The sequence below is a fragment of the Denticeps clupeoides genome, chromosome 17 (genome assembly GCF_900700375.1).
Source record: "Denticeps clupeoides chromosome 17, fDenClu1.1, whole genome shotgun sequence".
Lineage (NCBI taxonomy): Eukaryota > Metazoa > Chordata > Actinopteri > Clupeiformes > Denticipitidae > Denticeps > Denticeps clupeoides.
The window spans coordinates 12,911,517-12,929,447 of NC_041723.1; the positions used below are offsets into that span (position 1 = coordinate 12,911,517).

A 17,931-nucleotide genomic window follows, 5' to 3' on the forward strand; every position below is an offset into this window, starting at 1 on the left:
CCATCGTCGTTATTAATGTTCTGACTGTCGCACCGAGTCCAGTTTCTGACCAGCAACACACGAATGGATGTGTATTCATACTGTACATAATGTTAGTGGTGAAATTATTTACAAAATACACATTTGTTTGATAAAATAGATTTAACATTATTATTAAACCAAAACCCTCATGATAAAAAAGTATATTTCATTTAATATATAGAAATGCATACTTTAAACTTCAGGACACACTCAGTAGAGTACAGAAAAAATTATAAATAAATCGTATACACTTCTTCTGTGAAGTATTCTAAGAGGTAATAGTTTAGAACAAATTAGGATGAATAAAGAGCAGCCAGTAACAAACTGCTTTCCCACACTTGAGCAACACAACATTTCCTTGCTGTTATACAGTCCCTGACAAAAGTCTTGTCGCTTGCGTACAAATTGACCCCAACAGTTTTTGTAATAATGTTTTAGTGCAAAACGAAACTGTCAAAAAGTATTCTAATATTCAAAGCTGGTAAAGCCCATTGAGTCAATTTTTGCAAAGACATATGTGTTGTCGCCTTGTCATATGAGCTTCACCTGTGACTAATAATGGATCAATGAGGTCTCAGGTGTGTATAAAAAAGAAGCCCAGAACACCAGACCTTCACATCTACTGCAACTAGACCTCTGCAAACATGCAGATTCACCCTGAGACTAAAGTGTTGATTATCAAGAGGCTGAAGACCAGATCCACTGCCTTCAATGTGTCTCAGCGTCAAGTACAGAAGATTAAAAAAAGATTTGAAGAGACTGGTGACGTTTTTGACAAGCCCAGTTCAGGCAGACCCCGCAAGACAACTGCTCGAGAGGACCATTTGTTGGCTCGAATTTCCACTGCAGCAGAGCTCCACGAGACCTGGTCACCTGAAGTCCCTGTGTCAACAGGACAGTTTGTTAGATTCATGTCTCCATGGTTGAATCAGTGCCCAGAAGCAGACAACAAAAGACAATTGAAAACCCGTGTGGCATTTTCCAAGGCCCACAGCCTGTTAAAAGGATGGACGCTGGAAAAGTGGCATTTTTCAGATGAATCTTCTGTTGAATTACATAACAGTCGCTGCAAATATTGCAGGAGACCTACTGGAGCCCGCATGGATCTGAGTTTCACCCATAAAACAGTGAAGTTTGGTGGTCTGGGGTTACATCCAGTATGGAGTGTGCGAGAGATCTGCAGGGTGGAAGGCAACATCAATAGTCTGAAATACCAAGAAATCTTAGCTACCTTTTATATTCCCAACCATAAAAGAGGCCAAATTCTGCAGAAGGATGGTGCTCCATCACATACTTCCATCTCCACATCAAAGTTTCTCAAGGTGAAGAAGATAAAGATGCTCCATGATTGGCCAGCCCAGTCACCTGACATGAACATCATTGAGCATGTGTGGGGTGGGATGAAAGAGGGAGCATGGAAGACAAAACCAAAGAATATTGATGGACTCTGGGAGGCATGCAAGACTGCTTTCTTTGCTATTTCTGATGAATTCATCAATAAATTGTATGAATCCTTGTCAAACCCCATGGATGCAGTCCTTCAAGCTCATGGAAGTCATACAAGATATTAAATTTGGATCTCACAGCACCACTACTTAATTTGCTGACATATTTTTGTATTTGCAGTAAATTTGTTCAATTTCTGTATAGGCAACAAAACTTTTGTCTCGACAACAAAACTTTTGTCTCGACCTTTCTGTCTTGATTAAATGATACATGTATTTTTCAGGAAAAAAACTCATTCATTTCAATGCATTAAACATTATTTGGTAGGGTTTCAGCTTTTCATATGAACTATTTCTAACACCAATTGATTAATTAAAAGTCAGATTAAGTCAGATAGCAGGTGTTTCTACAAAATAGACAAGCGACAAGACTTTTGTCAGGGACTAGAGTGGTGTGAAAAAGTGCCTTTTTTCCACGTAAGTCACGTTTCAGATCATCAAAACAACATAAATATATTTATAAAGTCAAAATGTGGTCAAGTGAAGGATTTTATTATTTTATTTTTGTCACAAGACCCTGCGTGACAAAGTAATTGCCCCTAAACCTAATAACCGGCGTGGCCACCCTTATTAGTAAGAACTGCAATCATGTGTCTTGAGGAGTGCTTTTGGCCCCGTCATCCTAGCAGAATTCTTGTAGTTCAGCCACAAACTATTTTTTGTTTTTTTATCATGAACCGCCTTTTTAAGGACATCACAGCATCTCAACTGGATTCAGGCCGAGACTGTATTCTGTTTTTCTTCACCCAATCAGAGGTGGACTTGCTGGTGTGTTTTGGTTCATTGTCCTGCTGCAGAACCCAAGTTTGTTTCATGTCACACACAGAGGGCCGGACATTCTCATTCAGCACATTTCGGTAGACATCTGAATTCATGGTTCCATTCCAAGTCCTGAGGCAGCAAATCAGCCCCAGACCATCACACTACCACCACCATAATTTTATGTTCTTTTTATGAAATGCGGTTACTTTTACACCAGATCATATAAATGAACTGTGGTCACCTGCTGCTGGGTAAGCACTAGTCCACTCTTGTTTGTCATTTTGCATGAGGATTTTCCGAGTCCCCATCTCCCTCATGCTGAAGTTCACAGGGTGACGGAAAGCTGGAGGAGCCGTCATGGTGGCTGTGTCGGCTGTGAGTTTTTTTGAGTGTAATGCAGGATGATGTGATCCAACTTAAAAGCTCTGTGAGGACCGTTCACCTCTCTGTCTGCCTGAAGATCTCTTTTGCTTCCTGTGACCTTGAGATCTCACTTGGTGAGAGTGACTTTTAAACTTCATGACATGTAGGGCCCTAAGAGAAACTGTTTTATGTCAACAGTTCATTCATTCAATAAGTAATGCGTCTACATTGTGAAGTTTGATGTATGATACATAATTACTGAATTAATACAAATTGCTGATAAGACACCCAAGAAATAAACAAATCAAGTGAAAAAAAAAAGTTAATTTCTCTTGATTCAGAATAACGTTTTTTTTGCATTGGAGCTTCAATTACTGCAGTGATTAATATGTTTCAGCATGATTAATGTTCACTTTCTGAGTGGGGTTGCCACAGCGGATCGACCGGTCCGGTCGTCCACACAATCGACAAAGGTTTCACGCCGGATGCCCTTCCTGGGGCAACACTCCCCATTTACCCGGTGCTTGGGGGCACCAAAAAAACTATTAATTCCCCAAATTAGGTTAAGAACTGTCCAAAACATTATTAAAACCAGGAAGGATTGTGTAAAACCATAATCTCAATGGAAAATTTAGGTCAGAAAACATTTAGAGTAGTCAAATCACAGAAAATGGACAGTGAACATTGAAGGTCCACACAGTGTGGAACAAAAATGTACAGGACCCTATGATGCCAGCCGTACGATGCACTGTTACAAGCTGGAGTTGCTTCAGTGTGTCTGGGTTCAGCAACATTATGTGACAATAAAATTACGTCAGCTAACATATACGGAATCATCGCACTTCCATCAAAGCATTTTCTTTCTGCCCTGATGGCTCAGACATATTTCAATATGACAATACCTGAATTCTCTCACGTTCCATAACTGCGTATACTAATTCCAGATGCCGGAGGCCATCCCAGGACTCTGGGCACAGAGCAAGGATTCAGAAAATTCAGTCACCAATTCACATGGATTGGCCACCATGGAGTCCCAGGCTTATCCCATCTATGATGCATTTGGGCTTTCTTGGCCCAGGGACAGATAATAAAGCGAAATTCCCAGCACAAACTGCTAACCCTTGGTGGAAAATCGGCGTTTGCTTCTTCTTAATAAGTCAGAGAGCATTTAAATGCTGCAGCATGAGTATTGACAAAGACCAGAAGCCAAGCACACATTTCACCTGGTCCTTCATTGGCTGTTAGCTCCAGAATAGATTTTCAGGTCTCTTTATTGCCTGTTAAATCACTCAGTGGACAAGTGCCTGAATACACATGCCTGTAGAGTCACTCAGGTCCTATGACGCTGACCTCCTAATTATTCCTGGGATTCGGACAATGACTTGTGTGAACGGACAGTGACAATTTGCAGGAGGATCACAAGGTACACAATATATTTAAGCTTGTTTATATTTAGTTAGAATCCCCCCCGATTATTTGATTTCTATTATAATTAATTGTTTGACTTCAATGAAATGTTGCTTAATTGTATCTAAATTGTATCTAATTTAAGCATCTTATTGCAGTTTTTAATGCTATTGTGTGCTATTGGCACATATGTTGCACACAATTTCAATGTTACAAGCCATGAGGTATAAATAGTAAATATGTGGAAATAATATTTCAAATAAAAGGTAGAGTCACAGAAAAAATTCATAGAAAATATGTACGATTCAATATTCTACCCGACCAAACGTCTCACAGTTGCAACACTGTTCACAGCAGAGAGGGTTTATTTTTTGCAATTTTGCATTGCAAATACAAAACAAAAGGCTTGTTGAAACAGTAGCGCTGCCAGAAGTGAGCTTTGAGCTTACCGAAGGAAAATGATCAGCCCCGACCACGTCATGTTTCACACGAAACACGTCACAATAAACAGCCAATTTCTTTATTACAGCCGTATCGTTGCCACCATGACTGAAAGCATGCGTTGTAAGAGCTTTAAAATACAGAGTATAAAAATCATAAAAAAAAGAACACTATGGCAATTTGCGAGCACGGTATTGGCTTTGTTGTGCTTTTGTGTCCGCCTCTAGGGCCCAAGTGTGGGTATTAGCAGCAGCTGGGTACAAACTTTCGGAAGAATTTCCGAAACTCTGTGTTGAAGACCGTGTAGATGATGGGGTTGAGGGCGCTGTTGACGTAGCCCAGCCACGTGACGGTGCTCATCAGGCTGGCCGGGATGTCGCAGGTCGTGCACATGGCCCTCAGCGTGTGCACCACAAAGAACGGCGTCCAGCAGAACAGGAAGGCGCCTGCGGTGGAGAGAAGAGCAACAGATCATTTGAGCGTAAATCCGGAGGAGGTCCTCTCGGCGCGATGCTTTTCCCTACCACTAAGCAGGCCACGAATGTGGGGCATATGCAGCCATCTGTTCCATCTCAAATCTGCTCACGCTGTGAAAATACATATATATATATATATAAATATATATTTATTCAAGGCGACAGGTGCGTGATTTGATGGTGGTCAGAGATGATGAATCACGGACAGGCGCTCAGTCACGCCTGCCGTTTTGTCTTGTTGAGGTTTCATAACTTCGCCATCAGTCAGAACATATAGAGAGGACTCTGGGAGGAAGTGATGCAGCGGCGATGTCCCGCCGAGGATCACGTTTCACTGTAGCACCTGGCTGATGGGGAACCGTCTGCACAGTGCGCCGCGTCCTGTGCCTGTGCGCCTCAACCACGAACCCTCCTTCATATCAATCCAATGAACCCTGAATAAGCCCAATTGGACACAGGTCAGGTTCCACAGCTGGGTTCCTGGAAGGCCCCCTCGCCAATGTTTTCTCAGTTCGAATCATATGACTGCCACGTAGGCCAAAAAGCCAAGAATGTAGACATTTTATGAAAAAGTGCTCTAACAAAGCAAAGACATTTTCACAGACTTCACAGTTCCATTTGCCTTAACTAAAGCATGGAGAATGACTTTCTCTGATTAACTGCTGAATTTAATTTCCTAACGTTCCAGTGTATACGTTCTTATGTATATCACGGAACTCTCAAGATCGCGATCAGTCTTCAAACGTGTGTTTGGTTACGTAAAGGTGACGCTTACAACAGAAAAGGTTTCCTGATTATGACGATCATATCAATTTACTAATAGAAATGGATCGTGTGACAGACTCATGCCTTGAGGAATTGCCTTGATGATGAATTAGCGAGGGCACAACAGAGTGACCACTAAGTATAAAGTTTTATAAAGTATGAAGTTCCATGCCCAACTCCAGAAAAGGGGCTGTGTGGGGTCTCCTGGGGAAATGCCCTGGGCTCTGTGAGAGGCTGCCGAGACTCCCAGGTCCAGATATGGACGGATATCTGACATGCACAACATTAAGAGCGTGTGACGCTGGGCAAAATCAGAATTATCAGGAAGTTAAATCAACATTTTGCTGCACAGTATTTCAAGTTCTTCCCAGCATATTGCATCAAATTTCACTGCTGTTGCTTTGCCTGAGCTTGAGTGAGTTATAGACAAACGTTTCAATTAAGCTTTTCAACACAATGCATATATTAGCACTGAATCGTGAAGCGGGTGCTTTTTAAAATAGTGCAAGAGAAAGTAAAATACATTTCATCGCTCAAGTTAATTAATAAAAGTGAAAAAAGTGTTCATGTGACATGCACTTGGTTTGCTCAGACAAACACAGGATGAACTTTTAAACCTTGTAAGCAGCGCTCCTCGGCTGCTGGCTGCCTGATGGCCCAATGTGAACCCTGCATAATAATTGGATCTGGAGATTAAAGTGGTATGAATAGCCAATGTAGGCCAAAAGCGAAAGGCAATCCTGCCGCCGCTAGCGCTTCGCACCCTACGCCGCCTTCTCTCCGCGCTACTTGAACACCAAGTCAGAGAGGGGAACTCACTCACCCACCACGACTGGCAGCACCCGCATGGCCTTCCTCTCCCGCCCATTGATCTTGGCCCGCTTCCTTTTGAAAGGCTCCTGGCCGTTTACTCCACCACGGAAGGCCAGTGTTGGCACAGAATCGCCTTTGAACTCGCAGTCAGTTTCGGGGTACTGGTCCAGCTCCTCCAGGGTCATGTCTGTAAGGTCCCTATCAATGACAGGGGGCAGCGGCGGAGGCAGGCCGGCCAGCGGGGGCAGCCCGACCGCCGCCTCCTGGAGCTTCTGACAGGTCTGCATGCTCTTCCTCAGCTTGGCCTTGCGCACCTCCTCCCACTGCCGCAGGCCCCGGAACATTCCGCAGTACAGCAGGAGCATGATGGGGCAGGGGATGAAGAAGGAGCAGACAGACGAGTAGATGACGTAATTATCGTCCTCCAGTTTGCATTCTGTCTGGTTCCGGTGTGGAACGTTGTTGATGCCAAACATGACGGGCGAGGCCACAGCCAAAGCCAGGATCCAGGTTGCTGAGAGGAGGACCACCTGCCTTTGGTCCACATGCTTCCTGTTGTAGTTCAGAGGGATGGACACAGCAATGAACCTGTAAAAAAAAAAGACGCAGGTGCACATACGGTGACTGAAATCTCTTCATAAGATGAATAATTTGCTCCGATAACCTATACCGCAATAACAGACAATAAACCGCGACCGATATTTAATAGGATTAAGGCCTTCTGATCATGTCTGTGGTGGACGTTATTAGCGTCTGCTCGCAGTATCTCATGTCTTCTGGCGTAGCCAGAACAACCCAGGATGCCCCGTCGTCCTTTATCATGTGAATGTCATGTAAATCAGCTGAGATGAACTGGTAACCTCTTCATATTAATATTGTCGATTTCTCATGTCCCCCGCCATGCCTGTGCCCTTTATTTATTGTTTTATTTTAAGCATAAAATATACGACCGTTGCATTTCATATTTCAAATTAAATCGTTAATCCAGCCTGAACTCTGAACACAAATTACCTGGCAATATATCAGTATTATGATCCAATTATTGCCAGTAGAATCAAGAACTATGGGAAGAGCCGATTCAAGGACGTTAGCTTTTTTTAAAGTGTATTTAAATTGGACTGAATAAATAGCTTTTTCCAAATGTATTATTTTTTATAATTTCCACCAATGTCATATCAATTTTTGTGGCTAACTCATTATTCGTCCCCACAAGGAATTCCAACCTCATAATTTCATTATCTTCCTTCTCTGCTGCAGCAGTATTAAATCACTTGTATGAAGGTGACACATCCGACCTGTCAACACTGATGGCACAGAGGTTGAATATGGAAGCCGTGCACAGCATCACATCCATGGTCATCAGCCCGTCGCAGACGGTCATGTTCAAGGACCAGACTCCGTCCTGGAACTGAGCACAGTTATCTGGCTGAGACAATATGTTCTGAATATCAAATGACAATATAGATATTTATCACAATAGTTTTCAACTCATCTGTAAACCCATTTTCTGATTATAAACTAACTGTTTTAAGAATAGTGATTTGTTCGTACTTGCCTGGGACAGTTGAAAAGAATTGTTAATTAAGCCACAATATAATATTTAATTGATAAATCAGACCCCCCTGCACGAACCCCCCTACTTTTTATTTCCTAATCTCCTTCCCCATCTGCTCTGTTTAATCAAGACAGAACTGCCACTCATGTTGCCCAGCACACTGGTAAAATTGGTGCTAGAAACCTTAATTTCCTTATTAATTTCCTGTGCTTTGTCTGGAATGAGGTGCACAGTCTGGCCCCTCTGGCTGATTCGAAATGAAAGGGCTGCCGGTTAATGACACATATCCATTATCGGAGCGGCGGAGGAGTCACCCCTGCTGGTGCTGCGGGGACAACTGGACCCGGATCAAAGTGACCCATCTCTGCCCTACAAGCGGCGGCTGAGGTAATGAAAGTTCTGAAGCTCGGCAGCTCAGCTCCGAGCCCGCGGTCTTCAGGTCACAGCGCCGTCTGGCCCCCTGGGAATGGAATGTACGGCCAGTCACCATTGTTCCAGGACCCTCTGATGATGAAGGTAAAAAGGAGGGGTCGCTCGCTTCTCTTGGCCCCACTGCCGATCCAGACAAATTGTCTATTGTGTCCAGTGTGTTTGTGGCAAAACATTACTGGGGTGGTACAGCCCCCCCTCCCCACTCTCACTCCAGTAAGGGTCAGATAAAGTTCACAGCCATGGAACTCGGTCCATGGTTTTAAGTAAATGCACGAGTTAAAGGTGAAATAAGTACTCACCTCTGCATACACGTACAGCGGCAAGACCAGCACGGCCAGTAGCAGGTCCGCGACGGCCAGGCTGACGATGAAGTAGTTGGTGGTGGTCTTTAAAGCCTTCTCCGTGTACACGCTGAGGCACACGAGCACGTTCCCGCAGATGATCACGACGATCAGCGGGACCCCGAAGATCAGGGCCAGGAAGTTGTGGCCGGGGTCCCGTGGCGGCGCCGCGTGGCTGGCGTTGGTGAGGTTGTCCGGCATGCCTGCGGGTCTCACCAGGGTCCCCCGTGTCCCCCTGCCGTGCCGGGCTCCTGCTCGCACGCCAGACGCTCCGCGCTCGACGCGTCCGTCCCCGCCATCGGGAGCCTCGGCTGCGCGTCTCCTGCGCCCCGCGCGTCTCGGCGCCGTGCGCTCCTGGAGAGACCCGAAGACCCCCTGTCCCGCTCTCATTCACAAGTTTTCCTCCGTTCCCCTCGTTCTTTGGAGGCAGGAGGCTGTGCGAGGAGGGGTGGGGGTGCGCGGTGAGAAGGCTTATCAGAATGCCGCTGCAGATCCACACGCGTAAAGCCGCTTAAAAGTCGCAGCGGCCCGCCTCTCCCCAAAAAATGTCACCGCGCAGGGGACGCGCGGGTCAAAAAGTTGACCGTCGCCGCTTTCGACAAAAACCTCGCGGGTCTGCGGATCACGCGCCTTAAGTCTCTTTATGCACCGCGTAACATTTACGAGTCTAACAACGACGTCCCAGAGAGCGGATTAACGTGCGTGGTGATGTCACCACGCATTAGCGCTATTAGCGTCTTAAACCGGAGCGAACCCACATCGACGAGACCTCCTTATTAAATTCTCCCGACTGCAAAGCACGATCTCGTATCTCGTTCCCCGCCAAGCACCAGAAATAGCAGGCGCGGCCAGCTGATCTGGGGACGGGGGACCCCGCAGAGGTCGTCCTTTTCAGGCTGCGGATGGAGAGATGTGTGGAATGATAAAACTGGTGCCCATGTGAAAATCTGAAACCACTTTTTTAAAAATCGAATCTCCAAGATATTTTGTTAACGTAGCCAATATGGATGCATCTTAACCGTTTACTGCAGAATTCCCTAATTTTCCATGTGTGTTGTGGTATTTATATGTGAGAGCAAGTATGCCAATTAACACTGCAAATTAATCAGTGTTTAGTCCAGTTTGTAAATTGTTATTTGAATGCTAAATACTGTTCAGTGTTCATTTAATAACTCAGTGGGTTTAACAACCTATGTGTGTAGATGAACTGGGAATACTGGGATAAGGGACCGAAACTTTATTCACTGGTGCATGTACCAGTAAAATCTTGCTTCACGAGCTCCCTGTTTAATGCACCACGGATTCCACAGGTCTGCTCTTTCCCACAGGACAGACCGCAATGTTGACTCTCTGCCATACGACAGATCCCACCTATTATCATGTGGCAAGTGAAACAGCTGTCACGGGGGGGTTCAGTTGTGCTGAACTTTCATTCAGTAACAACAACAATAATATTAATAACAACAATAAGAAGAATTATTAATAGCAACAGTAGTATCATTAATAACATTCGTGTTATTTCTTTGTATTTGTATTTAAACTGATCCACATTTGTATATTTAAGAGTTACTTCAGTGCCATAATAAAAAATGTGATTAAGGCCGTTTTGATTTTACAGCATACTTTACTCTCCATTAACCTTCATTCATCGTTATAGCCTCTGTTTTCTTGACGCTAATGGAGAATGTTCCCTTTAGAGCCAGTAGGGGGCAGGAGTGCAATAAGAGGGGAGTGTTGGGAAGGAGGACGAAAGTGCATGTGACGTCACAAAACACGGGCCACGTTTGACCAGGTTAAAAAAACAGCGCTCTTCTGATTTAGTTTGGACACACACATGCACATGCACCTTTCTAGGCCCTAACATTTGGAAAGGCATATCCTTGCCATTTTGCAGTTCAGTGTCTCTGTTTATTCTTTACATTCTTTTTTTATTATTTACTTGTATTTTGTGAATAATGAGTTTTTCATTTGCTCCCAGCACCCAATCAATTGTAAAATTTTCTGTTTTTATTAGTAGTTTCTACACAGTGTACATCAAGGTACTTTGAGCGCAGGTGAACGTGCCTGTTTTCCGTTTTCAAATTATCTTCCACTACATTTCAGGGTCTATGAAATAAAGCTTTACATCAAACGAGCTCATCAAAATGCCACTGTGCAGAGTTGAGGATTAGAAAATTGTAATTTTCTTGTTGTCGAACTTTGTGTACAGAATCTACAACAGAGTGAATAAAATAGATGTATTCATAGTTGGGGTCCTAGTGAACCGGAATTGATCTCTTCATCGATGTAACGTTGTAAGTTGCTCTGGATAAGGGCGTCTGCCAAATGCCGTAAATGTTAATGTAAATGTAAAATGATTTCATATCGATTTCAGATGTTGGTTCCAAATGGTTCATTCTACATCCCACATGTGAAACCACAAAAAAAGATTTAAAACGGGCATTTTAACATAGATGTACATAGATGTACTCGCTGACTTTTATCATTTTGAATGGTTGTTAATTAACTTCCAAAATGTCAGAACAACACTTGATTGCAATGTGAAGTGAGGACCATAAAACCATTGTCCTGGTTCCCAATGTAAACAGCCGACAGCGTTCATAAAAAATGGATTAATCACTGTCGCGATGATGAATGTATGCGGTTGTATGGAGCGCACAGCAGATGGCGTTTCAAGATGTAGGCTGAAGACATTTAGGCCAGTGGAGACATGACAGGACATTTACTCACATTTCACATTTTCAGTGAAGACTGAACACTGTTAGATATTATTTTCTTTTTGTTTTTTTTAGGTCACATCCCAAAACTTCTCACATCTCAATTGTTATCAATTATTAGTTGCACCGTAATTAAGTCATTACTGATTCTCTGTTATGGGGGGGCTTATTTTCTTTATTCTTCTCAGTAATTACTTTCTTCTGCATCGTATTCTATTTTATCCTCACTGTCGCGCTGATGATGATGATATGGATGATGTAAACTCTGACTGCATCACCACGGCAGGCCTGTGCAGGGCTGTACTGTGATCTGATAAGCTGTAGTTTTCTACCCGTTGCATTACATTTAAGCTTAAATGTAATGATTACTTAAATGATTATGCACCGTGTGACACGACTGGGCTAGCCAGGTGCTGCCAGTCAGAGATGCTTGTTTGGCATGGGAGATTCGAACCCTTTATATGTGGCTTTTCTCCCTCACGCTCTGTTCCTGCAGTAACGTGGACGCTGCAGGAACATGCTCCTTGGTTCTTGTGTAGTGTTTCAAGTTTGGCCATCTTGCCTGTGTTATTAAAGATGTGTAGGTTAAGGACATTGAGCGTGTGTGCCTCCTCACTTCCCCAACCGAGTGGAATGTAAGACCATAGCTGATCGTATGGTCTAATTGAAAAAAAAGTGAAGTGATTGTCATTGTGAAACACTGCAGCACAGCACACGGTGGCACAACAAAATGTGTCCTCTGCTTTTAACCATCACCCTTGGTGAGCAGTGGGCAGCCAGGCGCCTCAGTGGTATCTGGGCTGTATCTTGGGGTTTCAACCGGCAACCTTCAGATTACGGGTCCACTTCCTTACCAGCTAGGCCGCCACTGCCCCCAGTTGGGTAATGATAGCTGAATGATCATTTTATTGCTTGTTATTAAAAAATCGAGGTGAGATCATTGCGCAGCAGATGGCTGAATCTGTACAGATGCTCATGTTGGCTGGTGCTTCCATGCAACCTATTAATGAAATTGTTTTTTTTTAATGCTGAGATTATAGTGGTGCAGGAGTCACCTCCCTTCAGTCTGATTTAGTTGGTGTCTGGGTGCCAGAGGATGTGGGTAGTACAATATTGAACGGGTCGGTCTTTTAAAAAACTGCTATATTATTATTATTAAGAAATCATGAGACAAAGGGATGCTATTAGGGTATTTTTTTATTTAATTATTTGAGTTTACTTGATTTGTGCTTTCTGTTAAAAATAAGAAAAGAAAGTGAAGTGATTGTCATTCTGAAACACTGCAGCACAGCACACGGTGCCACAACGAAATGTGTCCTCTGCTTATAGTGTTTTAACTATTGTATGAATGTATATAATGTCACAATTAAATAAAGATAAGGGCAACATCACTAGATACCTTGGGTGGAGACTAACCAATCAAATCTAAACTAATCTTAATTTTGTGTACTTTTCTGTTCACTACAAGCCCTCCATGGCCTCCTTCATAATCAGCCTAATTAATGAGTAATTATCAGCTAATTAATGAAATAATTGTAGTCTCCCATGCTATGCAGGGACCCCTGTCAGACTGACAGAGAGAACTCTGTTGCTCTGTAAGCCTGGCGCCACTTATTTCCCATGTTCCCCATGTCCCCATCATCATCACCCTTTCACAGTGATGCTCTTCTTGATTCAGTGTGTGCGGCGATGTGTGCCGTCATTCTGCATCAGCTTGCGACAAGCCGGCCCTTTAACCGACGGACCCCTTTTACAGCCCACTGACCTTTGTGTGTTTCATCTAATGAGGTTTTATTGTGGGCACTTAACGGGGCTCATGAGATTAGTGTAGACTGTCAGGGCTACCTGCCATGCTCATTTCTCCCAGCCCCTGTGATCATTCAAACAGGAGCCAGATCTACAAATCCTCCAATGGGGTTCCACCTCCGAGCATCACCCCAGTGGATGGCAAATTCCTCTAATAAACTCTGGGATACAAGTAGAAGGTTTTATTTTTGTCATTATTTTCTCATCATGCCAGATACAGTTTACTGAACCATCAAATTAGATGCGGAAGACTTAACAGGCAAATTTCGGCATCCGTCTGAAACTGTTTTAATCACAGCACAGTACTAGATACTGGAGGATTATCAGCATCTCACAGTAGATGTGAAGTATGTGAGGCATACTTCATATTTACATATAATTTTTTTTACATTTCTCATGCCCTTTTTGTATAAATTTGTACATTCATCAACCAACCATTTTGTCACTCGATGTTTTCTTCCTTGACTACCGCATGCTGAAAATAAAGCATTCCTTTTCTGCCTGCTCTGTAGGGTCAAGGAAAACTTGATCTCATTTCTTTTGGTGTAGGTGCTGACAAGGTGACACGGTTTACGCCTTGTAAGCGGGAACTGATGAAAATGGTCCAGGACACGGTACAAAGGTCACTTTGACCCAGAATAATTTATTTTTACACTCAAGAGTTTTATATAGAGAGATGATTTAAACAAACGTCCCAATTCTCAACCTCCATTGTGAAAAAAGTGGAACTATTCATATTTGGGACGTAGTAAAGAGGGTGTCATGAAATAATTATTTAAAGTTTAAGCAATCTGTATGATATGATGAGGGCATATTCACATGACTTATTAAGTGCTTGTTCATTGTTCATTATGCCATTTCAGAGATCAACAAATGTTATCAGGAACAGCTCAAGGACGCCCTCTACAGGCTCAACTGTGTGTGTTTAAGTGTGTGTGTGTGTGTGTGTGTGAGAGAGAGAGAGAGAGAGAGAGACATGGAGCTTGATTTTGCTGCAGATTTTTGGTTTAACTTATATATACTGTATATTTTCACACAATCCAAATTTGTAGAAATCTGAAATCGGGGTGCGGCATTTTTGATTCAGGGCTTGTTCTGATTGCATCATCTCTTGCTCTCTTGCTTTTACACCACATTGATTTTTCAGTACCGTCACCTACCGTATAAACGGAAGCGTGGACAGCAGTTAGCTTTGATCGATCAAATTTACCACCAATTAAGGAAGCTGGGATTGACGCTGAAATGAAATTTTACTGTTTTTATTGCTGTGAGTACACAAAAGGGCCACCAAATCATAATGGGCAAACTGAAGACAAATAGATCTAATGGCAAATACAAATACACATGACCATAAAACATGGAGCAGTCAGCTGGAAAAGGGGTCAAGATGTTAAGTCGGTGACATTTTTGGAGGGGGGGGGGGTAGCTTGGTAAATAAGCGCAGGGCTTCATAAGGAGACGCGGACAAGGCTTACGTTCACTCTGGGTGTTTGGGTGGTCAACGAAAGGTGAGTATGAGCTTTTTAAGACATTACAAACAGAAACCATATTTTAAACCATGTTTTATTTAAATTTCTACTTACTTTTTAGTACGTTTGTAATCGAGTGTATAATTTGCTCATTATTGTGAATCCAGGAGCGAGCATCATGGCCTTTCTTGTGAACTGCATTCAGGCAGTGCTGCTGACAATTCTTCTCTCCCAGCTCACGGCTGGCTTACCTGTACTGGACAGGTACAGTACCTCTAGACTTGGGTGCCTGGCCTGTTCGGAGTCGGCCATTGCTGTGGCTGAATGATGCATGCTCCACGTTTCTACTCCTGATCTTGTGTTGCCTATAACACCTAATTTAAGCCATGGATCATTATTCAGGCATAGCAGATGGCTTTTAAACGTAGGAATAGAGATGGTGGGTATCTGATGTTATGCATGACTCAAAAATGAAGTGAGTGAAAGATCCACACTTTGCTTTTATTAAACGTATATAAAAACTTTTATAAAATCAGCCTTGTATTTGGCGGAGGAAACACACTGAAAGTATAATCCACCGCTGCAGCCAGCCTAGAAGATCCAGCTTACAGACCCGGCAGCTGGGGGACATCGAATTCTCCAACCGATACGCAGAGTACCTGAGATCGAAGGCCAAGGTCACCTCCATCTGTGCCTTTCTCCGGCGTATGCAGAATGCTAAAAAGAGGTAATGTGCCTAAGTAGTCTATTCTATAAGACCTGATAGATTGAAAAGTTCTTCATGGGGCTCGTTGTCATCCACAGTGGTCTTGGGGGTGACACGGAGAGGGTGAATTTGCTGCTAAAGGAGTACATGTGCCCTGACGTGTACCAGTAAAGTCCGGGTGGCGTGAGGAAATATCCAGGATGTGAGAAGACGTGAGGCTCAGTGTGATGCTAAGAAAAAAGTTGTGGGGACTTCACAGCTACTGAGACCCTTTGCAGTCATTGATCTTTTTGCCTCTTGTCATTTATAAGAATGCCACTTGGTGGCAGAATTGCCTGGTTCATCATGCAAACGTCTATGCAACACAGTCCAATCATACACACATACATAGATGCACATATTCAGGAACATAATGAATTTACAAATACATAAAAGTGACTTTTTGTTATGTGAAAAAATCACAGAGTGAATGCGGTTTGCCCTTGAAACAGAAATCTCAGCCTTTACGATTTAACAATGCTGTAATTTATCAATGCCATTGTGTTAAATAAAATTTGTTTGGTGAATTTTTTATTTTAGGCTCTTATTACTGCCATATGTCCAACACTGCATTGTTGCCCTCTCCACTCTTAACTGAACTAATGATGTGTGTTTAATGATTCTATGTAATAATAATAATCATAATACATATTCAATTATCCATGGAGGTACATTTATCTACAATGAGAGATAATTGTATTTTTTTAAGATATTGACCAATAAAAAGAAGAAATCCAATACCACATGAGACAAGTTCATAACATTGACATTTCTGACATTTACCAGACGCCTTTTTACAGCATTTATCAGACACCCTTATCTGACTTACAATCAGTAGTTACAGGGACAGTCCCCCTGGAGACACTCAGGGTTAAATGTCTTACTCAGGGACACGATGGTTCTAAGTAGGGTTTGAACCTGTGACTTTGTGGTCTTCTGAACAGTTGTCTTCAGGGGGACTGTCAGTGTGACTAAAGATTGTAAGTCGCTCAATATAAGGGCGTCTGGTAAATGCCAGAAATGTAAATGTTATGAAGTTGACAGGGCCTGTGGTGGCCTAGCGGTTAAGGAAGTGGCCCCCATAATCAAAAGGTTGCCGGTTCGAATCCCGAGCTGCCAAAGTGCCACTGAGGAACCACTGTCCCCACACACTGCTCCCCGGGCGCCTGTCATAGCTGCACACTGCTCACTCAGGGTGATGGGTTAAATGCTGCTGTGTATCACAATAGACAATCACTCCACTTTACTTTCTGGTTCATGGAAAAGGGTGTTACCACCACCACCATTACAACTACAGCTTCAGGGATCTTCAAGTGGACCAGTAGCATCATTATGGACACGCAATCTAGACCATGACAGTGGAATACATTCTGGACTTCTCCAACCCTACAACTGTAGGACTTATTATTATATTGTACAAATCATCACCAGCCCTGCACTGACACCATTTGCAGGCTCACTCTACCCTGGAAGGGGGTCCCTCTCTGTATCACTCCTTCCCAAGGTTTCTTCCTTTCTTTTTTTCTCTCTCCTAGAGTTTTTTTCTGTGGAGTTTTTCCTTGTGTGCAGAAGGGTCAAGTGTGGGGGGTGTCAACTGTAGGGCCTGTCAAAGCCCATTGAGACATACTGTATGTGATTTTGGGCTACCAGTTACCAACTAAGCTACTAGTTGCTGGTTCGAATCCCGATCTGCCAAGGTGCCACTGAGGTGCCACTGAGCAAAGCACCGTCCCCACACACTGCTCCCCGGGCACCTGTCATGGCTGCCCTCTGCTCACTCAGGGTAATGGGTTAAATGCAGAGAACAAATTTCACTGTGTGCACTGTGTGCTGTGCTGCTGTGTATCACGTGTGACAATCACTTCACTTTCACTACAACCCCCAATCTTGATAACAAAGTTGTTAAGATTAGAAATAAAAAGATGTCAGATGACAAGTTATTCCACCATTTTGGTGATCTGTGTAAGAAGGCCAATTACAATAGTGATAACCATACAGTTAAATGAAAAGTACAACTAACACCACTTCCTTGCAAATTATGCTGTCAGTGTATGGAAGTGTATGTTTATCGCAACAGCTGAACAGTTACAGTAAAGAGCAATAAAGTACTGCCTGGATCATGGATGTGCAGCATCTTCTAAAGTCCAAACGTCCTCTTTGCAGTTTCCTCTTCACCAATTATTTCCTCCTGCATCTTTAATTTAATATGACTGCTAAATTAATGTTAATGTAAAATTTATGCAAACACATATTTGTCACCAGATATGATGTTCTGTTTCTTTAACTCAACAACTCGCAGGTACATCTGCATCT

General features: G+C 43.1%; 1 protein-coding gene across 2 annotated transcripts; it reads right to left on the bottom strand.

Moving 5' to 3' along the window:
* Positions 1 to 4,405: 4,405 nt before the first annotated feature.
* On the bottom strand, positions 4,406 to 9,687 carry drd4a (dopamine receptor D4a). Of its 2 annotated transcripts, none has more exons than XM_028959175.1 (4): positions 8,840 to 9,685; positions 7,849 to 7,961; positions 6,564 to 7,141; positions 4,406 to 4,945 (listed from the first exon to the last, which is right to left on the bottom strand). In XM_028959175.1, the coding sequence occupies exons 1-4, from the start codon at positions 9,269 to 9,271 to the stop codon at positions 4,743 to 4,745; spliced, it is 1,326 nt and encodes a 441-aa protein (XP_028815008.1). In that variant the 5' UTR covers positions 9,272 to 9,685; the 3' UTR covers positions 4,406 to 4,742. The 2 variants fall into 2 exon arrangements, with proteins under 2 accessions (XP_028815008.1, XP_028815009.1); XM_028959176.1 differs by having other exon boundaries at positions 4,765 to 4,945; positions 6,568 to 7,141; positions 8,840 to 9,687.
* Between the last annotated feature and the right edge of the window lie 8,244 nt (positions 9,688 to 17,931).